This window comes from Ciconia boyciana, chromosome 4, assembly GCF_034638445.1.
Source record: "Ciconia boyciana chromosome 4, ASM3463844v1, whole genome shotgun sequence".
NCBI lineage: Eukaryota > Metazoa > Chordata > Aves > Ciconiiformes > Ciconiidae > Ciconia > Ciconia boyciana.
Window position 1 is genome coordinate 89,665,201 of NC_132937.1, and position 19,564 is coordinate 89,684,764.

At 40.9% G+C, this 19,564-nt stretch overlaps 1 protein-coding gene across 3 annotated transcripts in view; it reads left to right on the forward strand.

Annotated features, from left to right (window-relative positions):
• The window catches only part of MOB3B (MOB kinase activator 3B), a 107,227-nt gene extending 94,442 nt beyond the window's left edge, over window positions 1–12,785 (forward strand). For all 3 annotated transcript variants that reach the window (XM_072860575.1, XM_072860577.1, XM_072860578.1), the window contains exon 5: window positions 7,781–12,785. In XM_072860575.1, the coding sequence (XP_072716676.1) occupies window positions 7,781–7,810 (30 nt within the window). In that variant the 3' untranslated portion in view covers window positions 7,811–12,785. The remainder of the gene's footprint in view (window positions 1–7,780) is intronic.
• Window positions 12,786–19,564: the final 6,779 nt, after the last annotated feature.

Here is a 19,564-nt window from a genome sequence, read left to right on the forward strand (position 1 = left end):
TATTTGCTTTATAATGGATACATAAGTGTTTTCATCTGCTCTACTCACGTGTGAGCTTCCTGCACGTGGTCTTGCCCCTGTGTTTAGATTCTGAGCTGAATCAGAGCCAAAATTGCTCCTTAGTAACCGCCATGTGTTACCTTACTCTGCCTGTTCTAATAACTTGTAGCCGAGATGAATCAGAGTTGCAGTTCATGCCCCATCAAGGAAGAACCCTGGAGAATAGCTGTAGATAGAATCACGAAGTGGCAAAACTGATAAGACTTTAATCAAATAGCTTTTCCATCTACAATTTGTATGGGTCCATTTACACTAGTTCTTATACCAATTAGCAAAAGGGGTCCTTGCGGATTGTCTGTGCTCTGTGTGGAAGGCACACTAACAGCAAGTGGAGACTGGGAAAAGCTTTATCACCAGCATTGTGAAAAGTATGATGGGACCTCCTCCACCATGGTTCCTGTAATGCTTTTGGAAATGCTTTTGTCGTGTCTGCATTAGCATCTCAACTGTTCTTATTACTATGGAGAAAACTACTGCTGTTCATCCTCTTCGACAAAACATCATCTCCCAGTTTAGATATATCCTGTGCTTCTCTGAATAACGTAGATCTGCTGCCCTTACTAGACTGAAACAAGGAGGCAATCCACTGATTGAGTGTTGTCAATCTTCACTAATAAAAGACTGAGCAAAAAACCCCAACAGCAGCAAAAATTCAGATTTCCTAGAACTCAAAAAAACTTGAAATTTTGTATACGTGTTCAACGAATATCTATAATTTCCTTTCTTTAACACGCAACTGCTTAATCCAGTAGTCTAACTGGCATCAAAAGGCAATTGTGAAGACATTATTAAGAACAACTTTCAGGAAAGCTATTCTACCTAACTAAAAATATGTGTTTTCATAATTTGAACAGTATTTGTTGAGTGACTCTATTAATTTTATTGAGTGTTGATCTGGGCTCTTATTTTTCTTTCTAAACCCACACGAAACAGAAAACTCAGAAACAGCAAGTCCAATTTTTCTAATTGCCAAGAGAAGAAAATCTAGTGCCACGTGAACTTGGCAGTTTTGTAAAAAAAAAAGAAAAGATGTATTTATTGTCCCATTTAAATAGATCTGTTAGTGTATAAAATTATTTATGTAAAATATCTACTATATGCAACAAAATTGTAGTTCGTAGTAGAGAACTAACATGTCTCCTGATAAATTTTATGCAAAATTTTATACTAGGGATTGTGTTACTGTTTGCTTATTCACTCTGCATGACCTCAGTGCCAAAAGCAGCACATTTAAAGTCCATTTAATAGGGTAAGATACACTAAAACCAACCACAGAAAGACTTTTGTTTTATTGTTACAGAAGACAAAAACATGCAGAAGGTGGAAGTACCTGCTTGGAATACAATGTCTTTAAGCAAGTCGGTCATCCAAATGCATGTTCTGTGTATCTACCTGGATCTAACCCTACTGACAGGTGCATTTCGCAGTGTAATTTCCTGATCCTGTTCCTGCTTGCAGTTACTTGATAAAATGCCTTTGTCATCAGTGATAAGGGATTACATTTGCAGACAGGAGTATTATCTGTGTCCTGCAAACATCACCATACAAATTCAGGAGTAATCAAGTAGGATTATTATCAGGCTGTCCTTAGCTTCAAAATAACTACCCTGAAGCCTAACAGACTGTATGAGGGATTAATTTAGTCCTGTGCATCATGATAATTGAGACTCATTCAAGTGGAGGACATCCTGAAACCTAACAAGGGAAATACCCGAATGATCAATATGCCCATTGGATAGCAATTACCAGTCTGTACAGGGGCAACTAAAGAAGAAGAGGAAATATTTTTTTAGTAACTTTGGAGAAAACAATTTCTAAATGAAGATTCAAGGCATGGCTCTAACTAGAAATGCCAGAAAAAAAAGCAGTTTTGCAAATGACTTAGCTGTTACAAATCTGGCTTCAGCCTTCCTATCCTGGTCAATTAGCTGTCTGAATATAGATTAGTTGTGCAGCACAGGATCTTAGACCGCGTGATCTGTACTATTCCATAGTAAACAGCCTCTTTTGTGACCAGGATACAAAGAGCTTTGTCCACGTGATGATTATTTGTCAATTGTTGAAATCTCTGTGAAGAAAACAACAAAAAAAGTTGCAGAAGTCATAGCCATTTGTACTTTGAAGAACAGTATGTAAAATGTTCTTTTAAACCTTTTGCTTCTTCATCTACTTACTCTGTGGTTCTGATTTGAAAAACGAAAAGACTGTGAACTGGCTCCATAGGTACATCGCTGACCCTCTCTGTGTATATATATGGGATTCCCCTTGGGTGTGGCTTGCTTTTCTGTCTGTGAGTGTAGGGAGGAGAAAGGTATGTCCCAGTCATGCTTATGTCTGCTCCAGCAGAGCCTTCTAATCATGAACCACAGATCAGAAGGGTTGTTTGTGTATTACCTTCCTGCCCAACATCATGTATTTATTCACAGGATTGTTACACAGGTATTAAGTTCCTCAACCATAAGAATATGGTTAAGGCTGGGCAATGCTTTTTTGGGGGTTGCAGTGTTTGAAGACATGAGTACATGACAGGCTATATGTGGAAAGTTGTTTTCTCTCAATAAGTTCAGACAAGTGAATGGTGTCCGTTGCTGGCATCTCCTTGCTGTCGGCTGCTTGGTCAGGTCTTCCAAGCTGCTGGGTACCTCTGGGTAGGGTATCCTGCCCGTCAGAAGGTAATATATTTCTTCTAACCAATTCTCTGCTGAGACACTTGCATCCACATCTTCAACCCTCACCATGTTTAAAACAGTTGTAGAGGGCTAAAACAAGCTGTTGCCACATGATCCTTAGGCTTGCCAACTGGCAGTGGGAGGAGGTGAGGAGGGGGAATGGCAAGCCCCGCTGGGCTGCGGTTTGGGGAACTGGAAGTGAGGGTGGGACACAGGCACTGAACGAGGATTCAAATCTTTAAAGCAGCCCTGGTTTTAGTGAAGGTGATTATTGCATTTATTAAATTTTCTGGTGTTCTTACAGAATACTATTATTTATACTATTTACTCCTGTCACTTCACCCACTTTCCCATCAGCTTTTGCACAAGACAGATTGCAAATCCCTTGCTTCCATTAAATACCAGTACAAAGGTGATGTCTGGTTTTTTATGCCTTATGTTTTGCCAACTGCATATTTGACTCATGCAAGCATAGAAACACCATTTTCTTAGAAGAACATAATTCTTTATTCGGGAACTAATTCTTGTAACCCATTCAGATTTGATCAGCATCTCCCCATAGGTAGGTTTATCGCATTAAAAGAGATTTCTCCAGCTACTCATGCATGCTGTAAGATGTTGGATTTTTTCCATTCTTTTCCTGTTTGTTTAAAGGTGAAATGAGGAGCAGAAATTAAAATAGTTAGGTATTAAAATAGTTACGTGCTGAATGTATCTGACGTGCGTTAGAGCAGTAGGGAGGGGAGAAGACCAGACATCCATCAGAGATAAAGATGAATTACCCATTTAAGACTGTGTGTTGCTTTTTTCCCTTCTTCTGGGATATCATGTTGGTACTCCCTGAAAAATATTGAGGAATGCAGCCTTCTGTGAAATCACAAATACTAACAAAACAGACAGATTTCTGGTGCTTACAAAGTGCCTTGTTAGCCTTAACTCCAGCAAGTGAGGAAGTACTTTAACGCCTTGACAAAGAATAGCAAATGTTTCTCTTTATATTACTTAGAATTTAGTTCTGTTTTAAGTTCTCCTCAGTGGCTGGTCTGTGGACATATTCAACACACAGATAGGGCCCAGATTTTATTTTCTGTTTTGTATTTTGACTTTTAAAAACAGCATTTATTTCTGTCTTCATTTTTTGAGTTAATTGTGTAATCCAAAATTGAGAACAGGAACTAGTCTGAATGCAGCGGTACAGAATAATGCTCTGGAATTTCTTGTAATTTGTTTTCAAGAGGAAGGGCATGTGGTATCAAAAGCTCTGGTATGGAGAGTTCCTGTTAACGATGTTTAGGGTGTTCAGTCAGCCTTCTCAGAAGAGTCAGTCAACAGCTAGTTGTCATTTTCTGTGTTTGGGAAGTACCCTCATGTGCTTTTAATTGATAATTGTTAGTCAAGAACATAGCTCTACACCTTTCACAAACTAAAATGAACAGTAAAGTTCCAGAGAAGCACAAAACCAGGAAGACTCAGGAAAGTCTGAAGAAGACTTGGCTTTGAGTTTGTGTTAAAGGCAGTGCTCACCTACGGGCTGTGTACCACCAGAATAACCAAGGAGCCAGATCTCTGCGGAGGTTTGAGGCGGACCTCTCCGCTGGGTTAGGTGGAGCGGGACTGTGTGCTCAGCTCCCTGGTGCCCATCAGAATCAGTGAGAGGTTTGCCAGCAGGGTCTGTGAAGAGCCGGTGATTAGTTTTTAAAGGTAAGTATCTCAGAGGGGGTGTTTGGCAAGCAGGAGCGGTTTGCTCTGTAAAAGGCTCAGCAGTAGGCTCTGCAGCACACAGCATACCTCATGCTGCTGCCCAGCCAAGGCTGGACGCTGTGGGTACGACCCTTCCTCTCAGCCTCACAAGTATTTTGAGTGAAGCTAACTTTTTCTTTGCCAGCTTCATAATTATATCAGTCTCTTTGAGAAACCATTTCCTGTTTGTTTTTCTTCTCTATTGCAAATTCCTCTAAGAAAAAAACAGCTAGAAGTAGGTCACTCTCACAAAGCATGTACCAATTCACTGTTATAAAGATCATGTTGTTTGGTTTTTTTTAAAAAAAGCACATCTAGTTCATTGTCATTGGCTGAAATCAGTAAAAGCTTAGGCACACATATGCAGGCATGCAATGTGACCATATGTCTGTACTTCTATGTCCTTCATTTACTGATAACAATACAGATCAATACAGGAAAAGTTTCTGTGCATCAGAGATGATGATGTTTTGTAAGTTTTAACATTTTTCTGACTACAACTTTGGTGAGCATTTCCAAAACCAAAGCCAAGCAGGTGTTGAAACAGAAGGCCTGTTAAGTAGAAGCAGGGAGAAAACTGCAGAGCCATTGGCAGCAACATTCTCCTGACAGGGTGGGGGGAATAGGATTTAGGGGAAAGACAGTGAATGTAAGGGACTGTGAATATAACTGTATAACCAAACAAAAATCCAGGAATGAAGGGAGGGAGAGGCTTGGTGAGAATTTGTATTACTAAAAAAATAAATTCTGCTTGAAGAGAAAAGTTAGGAATGGAATGGTAGGTTCATGCTTCATGACTCTTGAGCAATGAAACACTCACAGCGGCACATAGCTGAAACATTTCAGAAACTCACATGGCGAACTGGTTTAAAGCCCTCTAGTTTACATCTTATGCATAGATTATCTGGGCTCCTAGTCCTTCCTTTGCCTGGACACATTTATCCATGTCTAAACTGCTGCCTCTGATCGTATTTTTTTCTTTAAGGTAAGAATGGAGATGCATTTTGCATGATGAATGTGTTGCTTATGATGTTTTATTATTCTATTGGGAAGCAGTTTGCCTCCCACTTCACCTGAAGGAGGGTAGCCAAGTTTACAATGACTCTGATACTGTCCACGTTACCCTCTTTACTGCTCTTCTAACAGGATAAGATGCTACTGTCTGACTGCAAATAGCTGTTCAGCAGCAGCTGCAGAAAGAAGTGGTGGTGTTCTACCTCGCAGACCTATTAGCTGTGGTTATTGGTAGTACAGGATGGACATGCAGACACTAAGTATATGTAAATTTAGGGGTCTGCAAAGCTTAACGCTGCCTCATTAATTAGCACCTCATTAATCTTCAGGTAAGGGAAATAAAGGAATAATTTAAAATCCGGGAAGAAAACACAGACTTTGGAAACGAGTACTCCCTTCCTGGGCATGTTTTAGCTCCTTTCCACTTGCGGCAGATTTTGCTGAGGAAGGTGCTGAAGAGTCTGCGCAAAGCTTGTGCCTCCTCAGCCCATAGCAGAAAGCCTGGCACCACAAGCCTGGTACCCCCCTGCGGAGGCAGCTCCGAGGACAGACTGCTGGGGAGTGGCCGGCGCAGCACCTGGCATCCTCGGCTCGGAAAACCAGCTCTGAAACCGTGTCAGGCCCTGTCGGTAAAACTTCTGCGTGCTGTCAAACCACATCACGGCTTGTGGCCCCTGCCCTGCCCTGCCCTCCCCGGGAAGAGCTTCCTGAGGGCTTCAGATCAAACTGAGTGCAGCTGGGTTTTACCAGCTTCTAGATGCCTACTTTGGTTGGAGCTAGTTATCATGGTGTTGATGTGGTGGTAAATTATATGCTGCTCTTCAGTATTTCCTAGCATAGTTGCTTTTTCTGATCTCTCAAAGAAGAGGGAGAGGCATTTTGTATCTGCTTATGTATAAAACAGTAGGAAGCTGTCCAACAGTGCACTGAATTATATGAAGTTCTGCATTTGGTGTTTGTTGCTCTGAAGGAATAAGCCTAATTGCAACTGTTTAAAAGAAAAACAAAACAAAACAACCCAAAAAAACCTCACAGAACATTTAAGGAGAAAAAAGGACAGATTTTTCCATGAACATTCACCTTTGTCACCTTTAACAAATTAGAGAAGAAGCAACTGCTAGATCAGATTACTGTGTGGATCACCGTGGAGATCACACATTACTGTATGAATTACTGTACTAATTACCATTGTCTTTATAACAGCTGCAAATGACAATATTCCATTCTATTACATGCATGACAGCAAAATAACAAGTGATATAAGATGTTTATGAACCTACAAGAAATGAAAACTTAATTAAAGCTCTGGAAAGGGGAAAAAGTCCTACAATTCCACGTAGGATTCTAGATGGAGAAAAGCACAGAGTAAGATACAGTTACAAGACTGCCAGGAAGCCCTTTACATTAGATATTAATCATCTTATAAATTATAGCAAATTATTCAAGCAAGTTAAGAGGATTTTCAGAAACTTCTGATAACTTGGTAAATCTAAATAGATTTACGATAGAAATGCTACATGGTCTGGAGAGGCTATGAAAGAGGGGCTAAAGGGACAACCTGCACAACTATGGTGACCCTTAGATGCGGCAGCTTCTCAGCCTTGACAACAAACGGCACACCTGAATGCTGCGTATGCAGATGGTTGTTGGGCAGACCATCTGATACATCTTTCCAGAAAATCTGCTGACAAATATAAAGAGTTTTATAGAATAGGGCAGCCAGTTACCACAGAGTTTGTATCAGAGTGCTTGTAAATCAGATCAAATAAAATCCTATATGGATCCCAAACCCCAGTTCCTAATGGAGTCTATGAATGCTCCAAGACCCCATCCTAGAGACAAATGCCACAGCTCTGGTCAAGTCTTAAAGAAGATTTGTGTCCATGTGCCCTTTGTGTCCATGTGTAAGCAGAAATAACTAGGCAAAGAATGTATTCTCCATGTTTCCTGTTGGCTGCAGGTTCAATGACAACGATTGGAATCCTTTTTCTTACATTAAGATAAAAGGTTTGCTGCTTTGGCAGGTGATTTACTTCTTTTTTGTGGGATGCAGTACCATTTACCCGACATGGCTAGGGAATTAGTAGGGTATTAAAGCTGTCAAAAATGACAAAATGCTGCATGCTAATTGCCAGTTATTTTCATTGTCCTTGAAAGTGATGGGGAGGAGCAGAACCATGGTGGCATATAAAACCACATGAATTTGCAGAGATGCAGAAATGTTAACTGGAAAGAGGTGTGTGCACACTTTACAACAAATGCCATTTGCTTTTTAATCTCCCCTTCTTGTTTTACAGAAAGAGATGACAACCAGGATGTGTAACTAGAAAGTTACCCACTGAAGAAAAGCGAAGTCCAATTTCCTTCTTACTGAAGAGTTCAAGAATGTGACAGCCCTCACGGACTAAGCCTGCTTGTTAATCCGTGAAAGCAGGAAAGTTGGGAACCACAGTTACTTCCACAAATGCTTCCCACCACTTTCAGTGTTCTTAACCCTGAATATGCTGCTAGGAACCTCGTCTGAGTGACATGGGTTATTGAGAAAAAGAAAAATCAACTTCATATTCGTTCTAGCTCCTTCGTTAGGGATAAGAACCTCTTCAGCCATGAACGATGACAGACTGTGCTCCTGCTGCTAAAGCTTTACTGAAATTCAGATCCCTGGGCTGACCTCCAGATTAGTTGTTTTGAAACAAAACTTTATTGTTAGCTGCAATGTTGTTTTCTTTTTCTTTTGTTTCTTGGTATGTGCTTTGTTTCCTAAGTGCAGCAGACTATTAAGATGGTCTGGAATCACAGAAGACTTTTAGCCTTTAATGCCCCCCACCCCTCACCAGCCACCCAAGGCTTGGCCACCATTCCCAAATGCCAGCGAGCCTTGTGTTTCCAGGAACACAGCCGTGTCCTTCAGCTAATCAGGCAGTTTGTGCTTCATTGTGGCTCATAATTGGGTGACAGTGGGACAGTTTCTGATCTCAATTACATGAGTAGGAATCCAGATATAGCTCTGCAGTGTTGAAGTCTTTTCTTTGAATTCATACTGTGACTGACAGCAAATCTGCTCAGTATCTCTGCATTACATAAAAAGCAGCTATAGTCAATGTTTTCCTGAAGTAGCCTATGAAGTACACCAGTCTATCATGTAATTTGATATCCTCCTGTCCTCTTAGAAAAAGGATCCCTCTCATTCACCTTAAAATTTCATCTTTTCAGGGAAAAAGAAATTTAATTTCAGTAACTGGGAGGAGGACACAGTAAAGATGAGTCCTATAAAGGTTAGAGCAGGAGGGACTAAGTGAAGGTCTCTGTTGCATCTAAACAGTGTCCAGCAGCGTGGCTTGCTTCCACACTGGACTAACACAGACTTTTCTTCCAGTACTCAGTCCAACTTAACTAACACATGTATGGACAGCCTGGAAGTAATTCCATTCCATTCCATTGCAGTAAATCAAGTCTTCTATGCCAAATATGGCCTGGTAACAGGCTTTCTTCTACAAAAAAATTAAAGCAATACTTAACAGAGAGATCACAACAGAGATACAGCTGAATAAATGGGAATCAAGTGGAACACACCTATATATTCTGTGCCTTCTAATGAATTTTGCACATTTGTGTTATTGTGAAAGATTACTCCTTCCTGAGTAAGTGCTGAACCCTGTTGCTGCCCTCCCCTCAAGTGAGTTAGGTATGTTTACACCTTCTGAGACAGTATCAGAAGCAAATCTCATAGAGTATCCAGTGAGTGGAATATTTAAAATAGAGGGATAGCAGACACTAAAGAATAACAGCAAACCTTTTCTAGCTCATATTGTGGTACATTCTGATTTGCTTGCCTGCTTGCTTAAAATAAGGCTTGTTAATGTTAGTGATCACATCCTTTCTGGGACAAGTGAACATTCAGTGTAGCTACGGTGGAGGCTTTGCCTGTGAACATGCAGTGTAGCTACAGTGGAGGCTTTTCTGCATCTTTAGAATTATGCAAGCAGCATTATCCTTTGCTTTCAAGGGGATTGGACTGAAGTGTTCCTATCTCCTTCAGTGGTCTTTGCAATCAGGTTAATTCTTTGGGGATTGGAATGCATACACAGATAATTTCTGTCCTGCTGGCACTTTTGCAGGATATAACTAGCTTGTGGAATTCATTGCCACAGCTACTTGCTGAGCTTAGTTGCCTCATTTTAAAGAAGATGAGAAATGTTACATCTTTGGAAGAAGGTATGTGGTATGTGTGGATGACAACTGCCTGGAATTACAACATCAGTTGCATATGAAAGGGTTTCTCATACACCTCCGAAGTGCCTGGGCTGTTGCACTGTTGCAGATGGAGCTGTACCCGATACAGTGCTCTTGAATTTCACTGTGGTCAGTTGCCATCTGGTGTTCTTATGGCTGGGCAGTACTGCAATGCTATATTTTAAAGATTAGCATGAAGATGCAAATGTGTGGAATTTTGTGCATAAAGATCAAAGTCACTACATAAATTTAAAAACATGGTATTTTATGCATAAAATAATTTATTCTTCATTTTATTATGCTACTTACCGTATGCTGGTTTGAGTCTATTCACTGTAGCTCAGTCTGAAGATGAAGCAGAATTTGTTCCCAGTTACTCTGAATTATTTTTTAATAACTTTTTTGTGAATGCATTAATTTTGTGAATGCAAAACTTATCTGTTAGAGTATTTTCCTTTTTCTAAAACTGTTTTTCATAAACTCTTGTGTTTCCTTTTCTACTACAGCATACTGTACGAGGCAAAGGAGGGAAATGCAGAGTTGAACCTTAGAGGATTTGTGTTTGACCTGGCTAAAATTTCTGTAATGGGAAAAGCCCATTACAACCCAGGAGCTGAACCAGCCACAAAAAAGTGCAAAATGTACTTGTTTTGGTTGCTTATTCTGCTGGGGAGAACATGGAGTTTGCTAAGTGATGAAATAAACTTCTTCCAAATGGCAGGGCTTGGCCTTCGGCTGAATATCTCCCAACAGGTACTCTTGCTTCCACTGCAGAGGTGTTCAGCCACAGCCTGGCCATCTCATGCCATGGGCCATTTCTCCTTTTCCTGTGCCTGGTATTTGATACCCCAATAAGAATAACGTCTGGAACGTGGCATCACTACGTAAAAGTATCATATTACCCCTTCCCATAGCAGAGAGAGGGGCAGTGTCCTGTTGGATCTCGTGCTCAAGAATTCCAGCTTCATCAGTAGTTTGCTCAGGGCCACATCTGGACAGAATTGTGTTTTGGTTGTTAATTGCAAGCCTGATTTATGTGATTCCTCAGGATATGTAATGAGAACTGAGTTTAAACATGATTGTATGCAGAGGTACCCATTTCACCTACTGAGAAAAACTTTCTACCTGATCTTAATTATATATGTTCCTAACCATTCCAGCATTTCATATGGTTCTGGGATTTGGCAGGGAGAAAAGGGGTTGTTGTTTATCTTTAGTTTGGGGGATTTTTTTTTAATCACCTTTCTAGTGTTTCAATCAGGTCTTGTTTTTCTTACCTAAACAATTTTTTTTTAGTCTTAAGAGATGCTGTTAGTGTTAAGCTTCAAGGCACTATAATAGGGATCACTTCAGCTGACTGAGACCACAGTCAGCTTTACTTCAGAGTGTGAAAGGTTCCTGTGATACCAAAATTGCCTTCAGTGATTAAAGACTTAATAGCTTTCATTGATTGTCTCTGTAATAAGGGATTTTGTAATGAACTTCTGCTTTGTGTGAATATAGACTAGTGTCACTGTAGTGACAAATGTAACATGAAACAAATCTTAACATAACCTCCCTTATGTTTTATGAAGGATGGAGTTCCAGGGTCTATCAAAGAGGGTTGTTTTTTACTGATACACAGCAGTGAAATTGATTATTTCCATCAGATTTGAGAGAAGTTGGGTCTTTACGAAAACTTGAGTTCTCTCCAAGAACTCAAGCTCTAAGCAGCAAAACTTATACCAGTCAAGGTACTTAATTCTCCCGACCAATGGATTCATTAAGAACAAGACAGGGAGAGAGGAGGAGAACAGTTAATGAGTAACTCTATGGGGACCTACAGACAACCACTCAAGACATGCAGAAAGCTAAGGGGTAAACATTGTCCCATGATTAAGTGCAGGAAAATTCCTGGGGCTCTGTGGAAAGGACACAGAGAACGGTACCCTTTGTAGTCGGGGAGCCACTATTGCCAAGTCTCTGTTAACATTAGACTAAAAGGGTCTTTTACCACCTTTGTACTTTGGGTTGAATAAATGACACATTCTGGAGCCCTCTCACAAAAAGCCATTCCTTCCTTTCGCTTTTTACCTTTTCTGCATGTTCTTCAGGTTTCTCACATTTTCCAGGAGTGAGGTCTCGTAGCTGTCCTTCTGCCTTTTAATCCCTTCGTAGCTTCCTGAAGGACAATGTGTTACAACAAGTAGCTTTCTCACTTCTCTCTGTGCCTCCAGAAAGATACCTCTCACCTGCGCCCTCTGAAGAGAGACGACCAAGGGTTGGTTTTCCATTGTCCCTTCACAAGAGCAGAAGCAGGGAGCAGGAGGTACCTGCAAGCACTGCAAAACAGGATGCACTATGTATAAAACGGGAATATGCTTGCTATTATATAACATGCTTTAAGTGCTTTAGAAAGAGGATAAAGCTGGGGGACCCAGTATAGACAAGTGGTCAGTGTTCAGACATTTTTTCCTATATATTGGAAGAAATTAAAGACATTTTTAGTAATTATGGAGATTATTCCAAGGGCAAAGCAAGCCAAATCAGTAATAACCTGGGAGTGGTATACATTTAAATCTAAAATGATCAAACTTGATTTTTCATGTATTTCATGCTAAATAGGCAATGATTTTCAAGGTTTAGCCAAATAAGTTGGAGCTATCAAAGTAGTTGTTTCTTTTCTGTTTTAGTAAGTTTTCCTGTTTTAAAGATAGATATAATATAATAAAAGAGTTATAATAACATTCTCCCAGGGAAAAAAATAAATTACTTGTCCAGTCTAATACGTGTGTGTGTGTGTATGTGCATGCATGCATATATATATGTGTATATATATATGTTTGGGTGGGGATATGGATGTGGAAGTATCAGTGGGTGCATATGTACACTCCCTGCTCTTCCCCACAGAATACATCTTATTATTTTGGTAATTTTTAAGGGGGATGCATCTTTCTAAGAAATAAGTGGTTGATTCCTTTTCATTCTCAATGCATCAGCACTGTTTGGTACATTAATTTTTTTTAATGATGTCAGATGTGTCTTAGGCTCTTTTAGTTCTGTTTGTTATTAAATGGTGGCTCACCTGTATGGGAAGAGAGACTTACACTAACTTTTGTAGTCATTAAAGGAAAGATTACTTTTCAAATCAATCCTAGTGGATGAAGGGATGAAATCCAAATATGAATAAAAGAAACATAACCTTGCGAAGTGTTGTGAAGTTGTTTGGGGTCTAACTCTTCAGCAAGAAAAATGCATGTGGTTTTCATACCACGGGGTAGAATTTCCTGGCAGGCTCACAGGACTTAGAGGTGAGTGAGATCCGTCACTGCCAATGCACCCACTTCTTCAGCCCTCCTGGCACCAATACAATGCCAAGAAAAATCAACCAAATGTCATGCTAATGAAAACTGCCCAGCCTCTCACCAACAGCAGCGGGATCAGACTAGCCATGCAAGTAGCCTTTCTTTAGCTAAGCTGACCTGATAGTTCTTGCCTGTCAGTTCTTCGAGCTTGGGTAACTCATGGGTTTCATCATGTTCTTCAGCTGGTTCCTGATGGGACACTCCAAGACAGGAGGGACATGCAAGTAACACCAAGCCAGTTCAAGGCAAAGTTTCATCTCCTAAACACAGAACCAAAGAGCTTTGGCTAGAATTTGTCTGCCCCAGAAGGAAATTGAGGTCTAATAGGATGACAGAAACTATCTCCAGCATATGTACTTACAGCTCATTGAACTGTTCTCTTTGTCCTTTGGCCTGATTCCTAAAACATATATAACCATATATATATATATATACACACTATTATACATAAAGCTACTATGTACTGAATATTGAGTCAGTTATGGAGCTTGAGGGGAGCAGGAGCATAGGGGTTGAGAATGGCTGCTGGCTATGTAAAGACAGCACACAGGAGAAGTGGAGCTGATGCTGTACTTTGGGTGTCTCCCTCCAATGGCGTGGAGGAGCTGAAGATTAGAGGTGCTGGAACTAATGGATTAACGAAAACAGCTGCTGAGGGAAGCTAAGGAATTTGGCAGAGCTGAAAGAAGCCCAATGGCAAGGGTAGCAGGAAGGTTCTCGGGGCAGCATGTGCATATCGATACACGAGAGGGCTGTGCCACCATTCAGAGGGCCGTCAGTAGGTTGGAGAAAAAGGCCAACAGGAACCTCATGAAGTTTAATAAAGCGAAATGCAAAGTCCTTTACTTTGGGAGGAACAGCCCCAGGCATCAGTATATGCAGGGGGCCACCCAGCTGGAAAGCAGCTTGGCAGGGAAGGACCTGGCAGTCCTGGTGGACACCAAGCCGACCATGACCCAGCAATCTGCCTTCATGGCAAACAAGGCCAACAGCCTCCTGGGATGCATTAGAAGGAGTGTTACCATCAGGCCACGGGCTGATCCTTCCCCCGTGTTCAGCCCTGGTAAGACATGCCTGGAGTGCTGGGTCCAGTCCTGGGCTCACCAGTACAAGAGACAGTACAGACTGGAGCAAGTGCAGAAAAGGGCCACGAGGATGATGAATGAACTGGAGCATCTCTCGCACAAGGAGAGGCTGAAAGAGACAGGACTGTTTAGCCTGGAGAAGGCCCCTAGGGGATGTTATCCACATGTATAAATATTTGATGAGGTCAGTGAAGAAGGCAGACTTTTCTCAGTGGGATCCAATGACAGAAGCAATGGACACAAACTGAAAGGTAAACTCCTACTAAACATAAAGAAAACCTTTTTCTCCGTGAGGGTGGTCAAACACTGGAGCAGGGTGCCCAAACACTGGAGCAGGGTGCCTAGAGAGGTTGTGGGGTCTCCATCCTTGGGGATATTAAAAAACCCAACTGGACACAACCCTGAGCAACCTGTTCCAAGTGACCCTGCTCTGAGTATGGGGTTGGACTAGCAACCTCCAGCACTGCCTCCAGGCTCAGTGGTGTGGTGAGCCTGCGCTTACAGCAGTGTATATAGGCTCCTTAGTCTGCCGTTGTCAGTTTCCCTGTCTAGGCTAGAAGACACCTATGCTGTCAGGGGCAAGAGGTGCCCTAAACTCTTCCCCTCTCCAGCTTTGCTGCATGCCTCACTCTTTCTCCCCAGCCTGACTCCGTAAAGCAATGAAAGCTGAACAGCAAGTGGAAGGCACCTCCTGGGTCAGCTGAGGAGCGAAGCAGCAGGGGACAAGTGAGACTGGCTATTACATCCCACACACCCTGCTACACTGGAGAAGTTGTCTCAGCTGTGTCATTGCCACTGCAACTGGGATGATGATTCCCTGCTGCTGCACAATATGATGGCAAAATAGGATTCAGCGTCTCCTTTCTATTCCATACTGCTCTTCACAGTCCTCAGAGCCGGCATAAAATAAAAGTGAGGCAAACACAGCAGGTGACATGGTGAAAAAAAAACAGATCTGCCTGATTAAAAAAATGGTTCTGACATACAACAAATGGACCTCATGATCTGAGCCCTTGGATTGTATTTAATATGTCACTCCAATTAAAGCAGTTCAAGTAAATTGACTGGTCATCTGAAGATGTCACCCACCTGATGCACACATTTTGGTAAGTGGAGCCATTCTAGCACCATTAGTAGCAGAGTAAAAGCCACACATTACTCATACCCTTAAAAGCCATACTGTAGGTAATTACTAACCATTCACTAATAAGTATGGCACAAGGGGTAGCAGTAGTTAGGAGGGGAGGTGGCGTCTCATTGCATAAACAGTAAATCAAGCCTCTCTCCTGCTGGAAGGCAAATTATATCACATTCTAGCATTGAACAAAAAAAACCCCCACCACAACAACGACACAAAACCAAAAATCAACCATTCTAAAATTTGACATTTATATTGTATCAGCAGGAGTTGTGTCACGCAGTACCCCTAGAGCACTACAAAATCTTGCCAGGCTAGTCAGCTCTGCAAATCAGGACACTTTTGTTTAGCTCAGTGTTAAGCACCTGTCATGTTACTTTCTGCCTTAAAATGAGCAACTTCTATTAGCTGGCAGTACTCATAGGTGTCACTGCTGTTCATAGCAAGAGGCTGACTTGCAAGAAGTGGTATTGCTCTCACCAAGCGAGGGAAGCAGTTTGCTGAACACACCCACCTTCATGTGGATGGAGCAACAAAAGAGCAAAGTGGCTGGGAACCTACTGAGCTTAGCTGCATCCTTTACTGCTGGTAGCCTCCGGCTCAGCGGTGCTGTCATTTTAGACAAATCATCAAACAATTTGTTTTCTACCCAGTGGAGTCCATATTCATGAGGGAAAAGAGAGTCAGCAGATGCAGTGATAGTAGCAGAATTCAGGCCAGGTTTGGAAGACCTCCTCAGTCTGCAGATAGGTCTAAAGTCAGCTGTGAGTGATTATCCAAGCTTTGTGCTGGCGTGCTGCACTGGAGTGCATTTCAGTCACAGTCCCTGAGTCTTTCAGGCTCTCCTAGGCTCAAGCCATAAAAATCATCAGATGTTTCCACAAATTGTTCTGTTCTGATCCCAACAGACAAGTGCTTAGCAAACTAAATGCACGTGCACTTTATACTATGTTAACAGAAAAAAGAAAACCAAACCACCACCTGTTTTGACTTTCTGAGACTTTCTCTTAGGAAATGATCAGAGAAATACTCTAACAGTGCAGTCTAGTAACTACCACACTTACCAGTAGTTTCAGTGACACACATATGTAAGGCCTGCACAGTTAAGCCCAAGAATTGTCACCTGCCCTCCCAGTTGCCACCATAGTAACCATATTAATAATATGCCCAATTAATCTGCCTACTTGCTTAATTTTTAAGTAGCTATGATACGATCAAGTGTGAGGAGAGAAATGGTATATACTAGTTGACAAACTCTTCAGGGATAAAAACCCAAAATCCTAATCTTCTAATACATTGAATTTATCTTTCTCAAACAGGGTAGTATGCAATAAATTTATGAGCTGGTGCATGTAACCTGAGAAGCAGAGCTGGTTTCCTTAGTAAGCAGGTTTTGCTGACAGGACATCCTTCATTAACTGTTCTTGTGCTAGATATTCCTAGCAGAAACAAAATCAGTATAAGAAAAGAAAATTACACAAACATTGTATTGTTTTGTTTTAGTGGTGGTGTTTGGAGCCCATCAATCAGCCAACCTGCTGGTGATGTACTTCTAAGCTGATCATCCATGGCAGTGAAATCAGACTTGCCTAGCCTATGTTTCTAGCTCTGAGTTACTTGGACATGACATACAGTTATAAAAACGGGAGGAAGGTTAGTCTAAAGGAAGGGGCTCAGCTGGCTCAAAAGACTCAGTTTATAAGTGGCACTCGTGTAACCAGTGCATGATCCTGAGTTTTGTGATGCGTGGCTGACCCTCAAAATATCTGTTCCAAATAAAGCATAGAAAATTGAATTTTACTGGTAGATGAGTGCCTGAATGCCTGTTGGGGTTCCCATCTCGAACAACCTGAATTCTCCTGCAGACAAGCAGGAACTGTGGTAAAGCTGCCACCTTAGTCTGACACAGCATTTTGTTGCTATTAGCTAACATTTCACAAGCTGATTTCATTGGATGGACCTACATGAATCAATCTTTATGCCAGCCCATTGGAAAAAACAATTCCAAGATACAAAGTACAGCAGAGAAGAAACATATCTTAGCAAAGAAAAAAAAAAAAAAAAACCAAAACAACAAAACAACCTGGTGGGTTTACTCTGCAGGGCTGGAGAGTCATGTCGAAGCTCAGCCTGTACTGCTGGTTTTAACACTGACATGTCAGGTGCGGGGAAACACAACGTCTTCAGTTTGTTACTCCTGATTTGTGGGCTCTCGCATTTCCACAAGTTGTCATGATGCAAACTGGTCTCTGAAAAGTGATCAAACAACTGGAACAAGAACATAACAAAACTCAAAACTCGCACCTGAATTCAAAGAAAGGTCTGAAAGTTTGACCTCTATAAAGCAAGTGGTATGAAAAGCCTTACTGCAGCAGCTCACTCATTAACAGACTGTAATAAGAAATGGGACTAAACTTTATTGCCATTTCCTGTTCTTAGTTTGGAGGTGGTTTTGCAGGATTCAAAGTGGACCGGATGCATTAATTCAAAACACTTAATTGTTCTAACAGGTTAGCTGTTCCCTGAGGGTCTGTGGCCCAGCCAGAGGCTCATTATTAGATCCAGCTAGGATTTGTTATGTGCCACCTTCAGAAGGATGAAAAAAAGCTTCTGCCTTGCTCAGAATGAATGAGAGCAAAGCAACCAGCAGTGAGAGTGAGTAAAGGAGAAAGCTTTTTGTTTGAATCAATAAAAGAATAAAAGACCATAAAGAGAGCTAAGTATGGTATTTAGCTTTTCCTAGTGAAACAGCTGGAAACTGTTACCAATTCCTTTTTTCCAAGTGGAAACTCTGAAAGAGTATTTTTTCTATTCTTCTAATTCCTATGTGTATGTACAAATTTCAGCTGTTGCCCATGTACTTTTATATTTAAATAAAATGAAATCAGAATGTCTCTCCTGTGGCTGTTTTGACTGTCCAGACATCAAGCACTTCAGGTTGGGTTTTCTTGGGGTCTGGGGTTTTTTTGTTTTCTTTTTGTTTTTTGTTAAGTGTCTGTGCTGCACTGCCTCTGGCCTTCTGTTCTGAACCTAGGGTTATATGAAAAAAACAAGTAAATGTCCAAATCTTTTTATCTTGTTCTTTCTGTAGGCTAAAGTCATCAAGCCTTTTTCTTGGTTGTCAAACCCAAGTTCATACAAGTAAATCCCTAAAATCCTGCTCAGAGTAAAGCTATGGCAAGGAATCAGCATGCTAGAAATGGCACTGGAGCTGCCAATGCTTAAGGTTGCTGTGTAACCACTATATAGCTTTTTAGTTTTGAGATGGAAAAAGCTGCATTTTCTTTCAAAGTGAAATGTAACATACTGTGTTTGCAGATTTTAACTAAACATCTAATTCTGTGATTGATGGGCAGAATGAAATAGACCTAAGAGTCTTCTGAGCAGAAATTAGTTCATAGGTGAGTATGAAGTTCCTCACATTATATTCTGTTCTGGGCTTTTGATTCCTTCTTTGTTTTTTTGGTTTTTGGTTGGAGCGTTTTTTTGTGTGTGTTTGTGGGTTTCTTTGTTAGTAACTCCTCTAGTACTTGTTTTGGGAAAAATCAACTAAGGAAATCATAGAAAATGACATCATTTGGCCCAAGAACATCCTCCACAGGCAGGAGGTACTATAAACACTGGTGAACACTCAACTGGTCCCCTTCTGGAGCATTCAACGAGGGTGAAGAGAAGAAGAGATACTCCTAAACAGAATATATATTTATGGGTGGACAGTAATGCATTTTCAAAGGCCATGACATGAAATTAACAAGATGGATCTCATTAACTTTGATCCTGTAGCAATGCTTATTCATTAAGATGGCAGGCAGTATAATTATTTCTTGAAAAATGAAAATGGAAGAGAATCTGTGATCTATGGTAAAAGGAGAAGAGCAAGAAAATTAGGTTGTTGTAGATCAATTGCAAGACAGCTAAGAACTAGTATCCTGAAATTAAACCTGTTATAGATTATCTGTATAATACAGAGGTACACATATCTCTTAATTTGCTCTGTATGGAAGCAAAATACCTACATAACCAATCTGGATAATTTCAGTGTCCTGTTGTTAAAGTTGGAAGGTGGTTTAGGCCATGTAAGTAAACACATGTCAATTTTGAAAATAATTTGGGACATTCCTAAATAAGGGACAATTTAAATCTGTTGTTGTGCTACCTCAGAAACCTAAATCACGTGTCTGCTACTTTTGATATCAGTAACTTCTGCAAGAAAATAAAAGGTACCTCAGAATCCACTTGGTGACTATTATGCTGTCATTTAGTGTTTGCCCAGTACTCTGA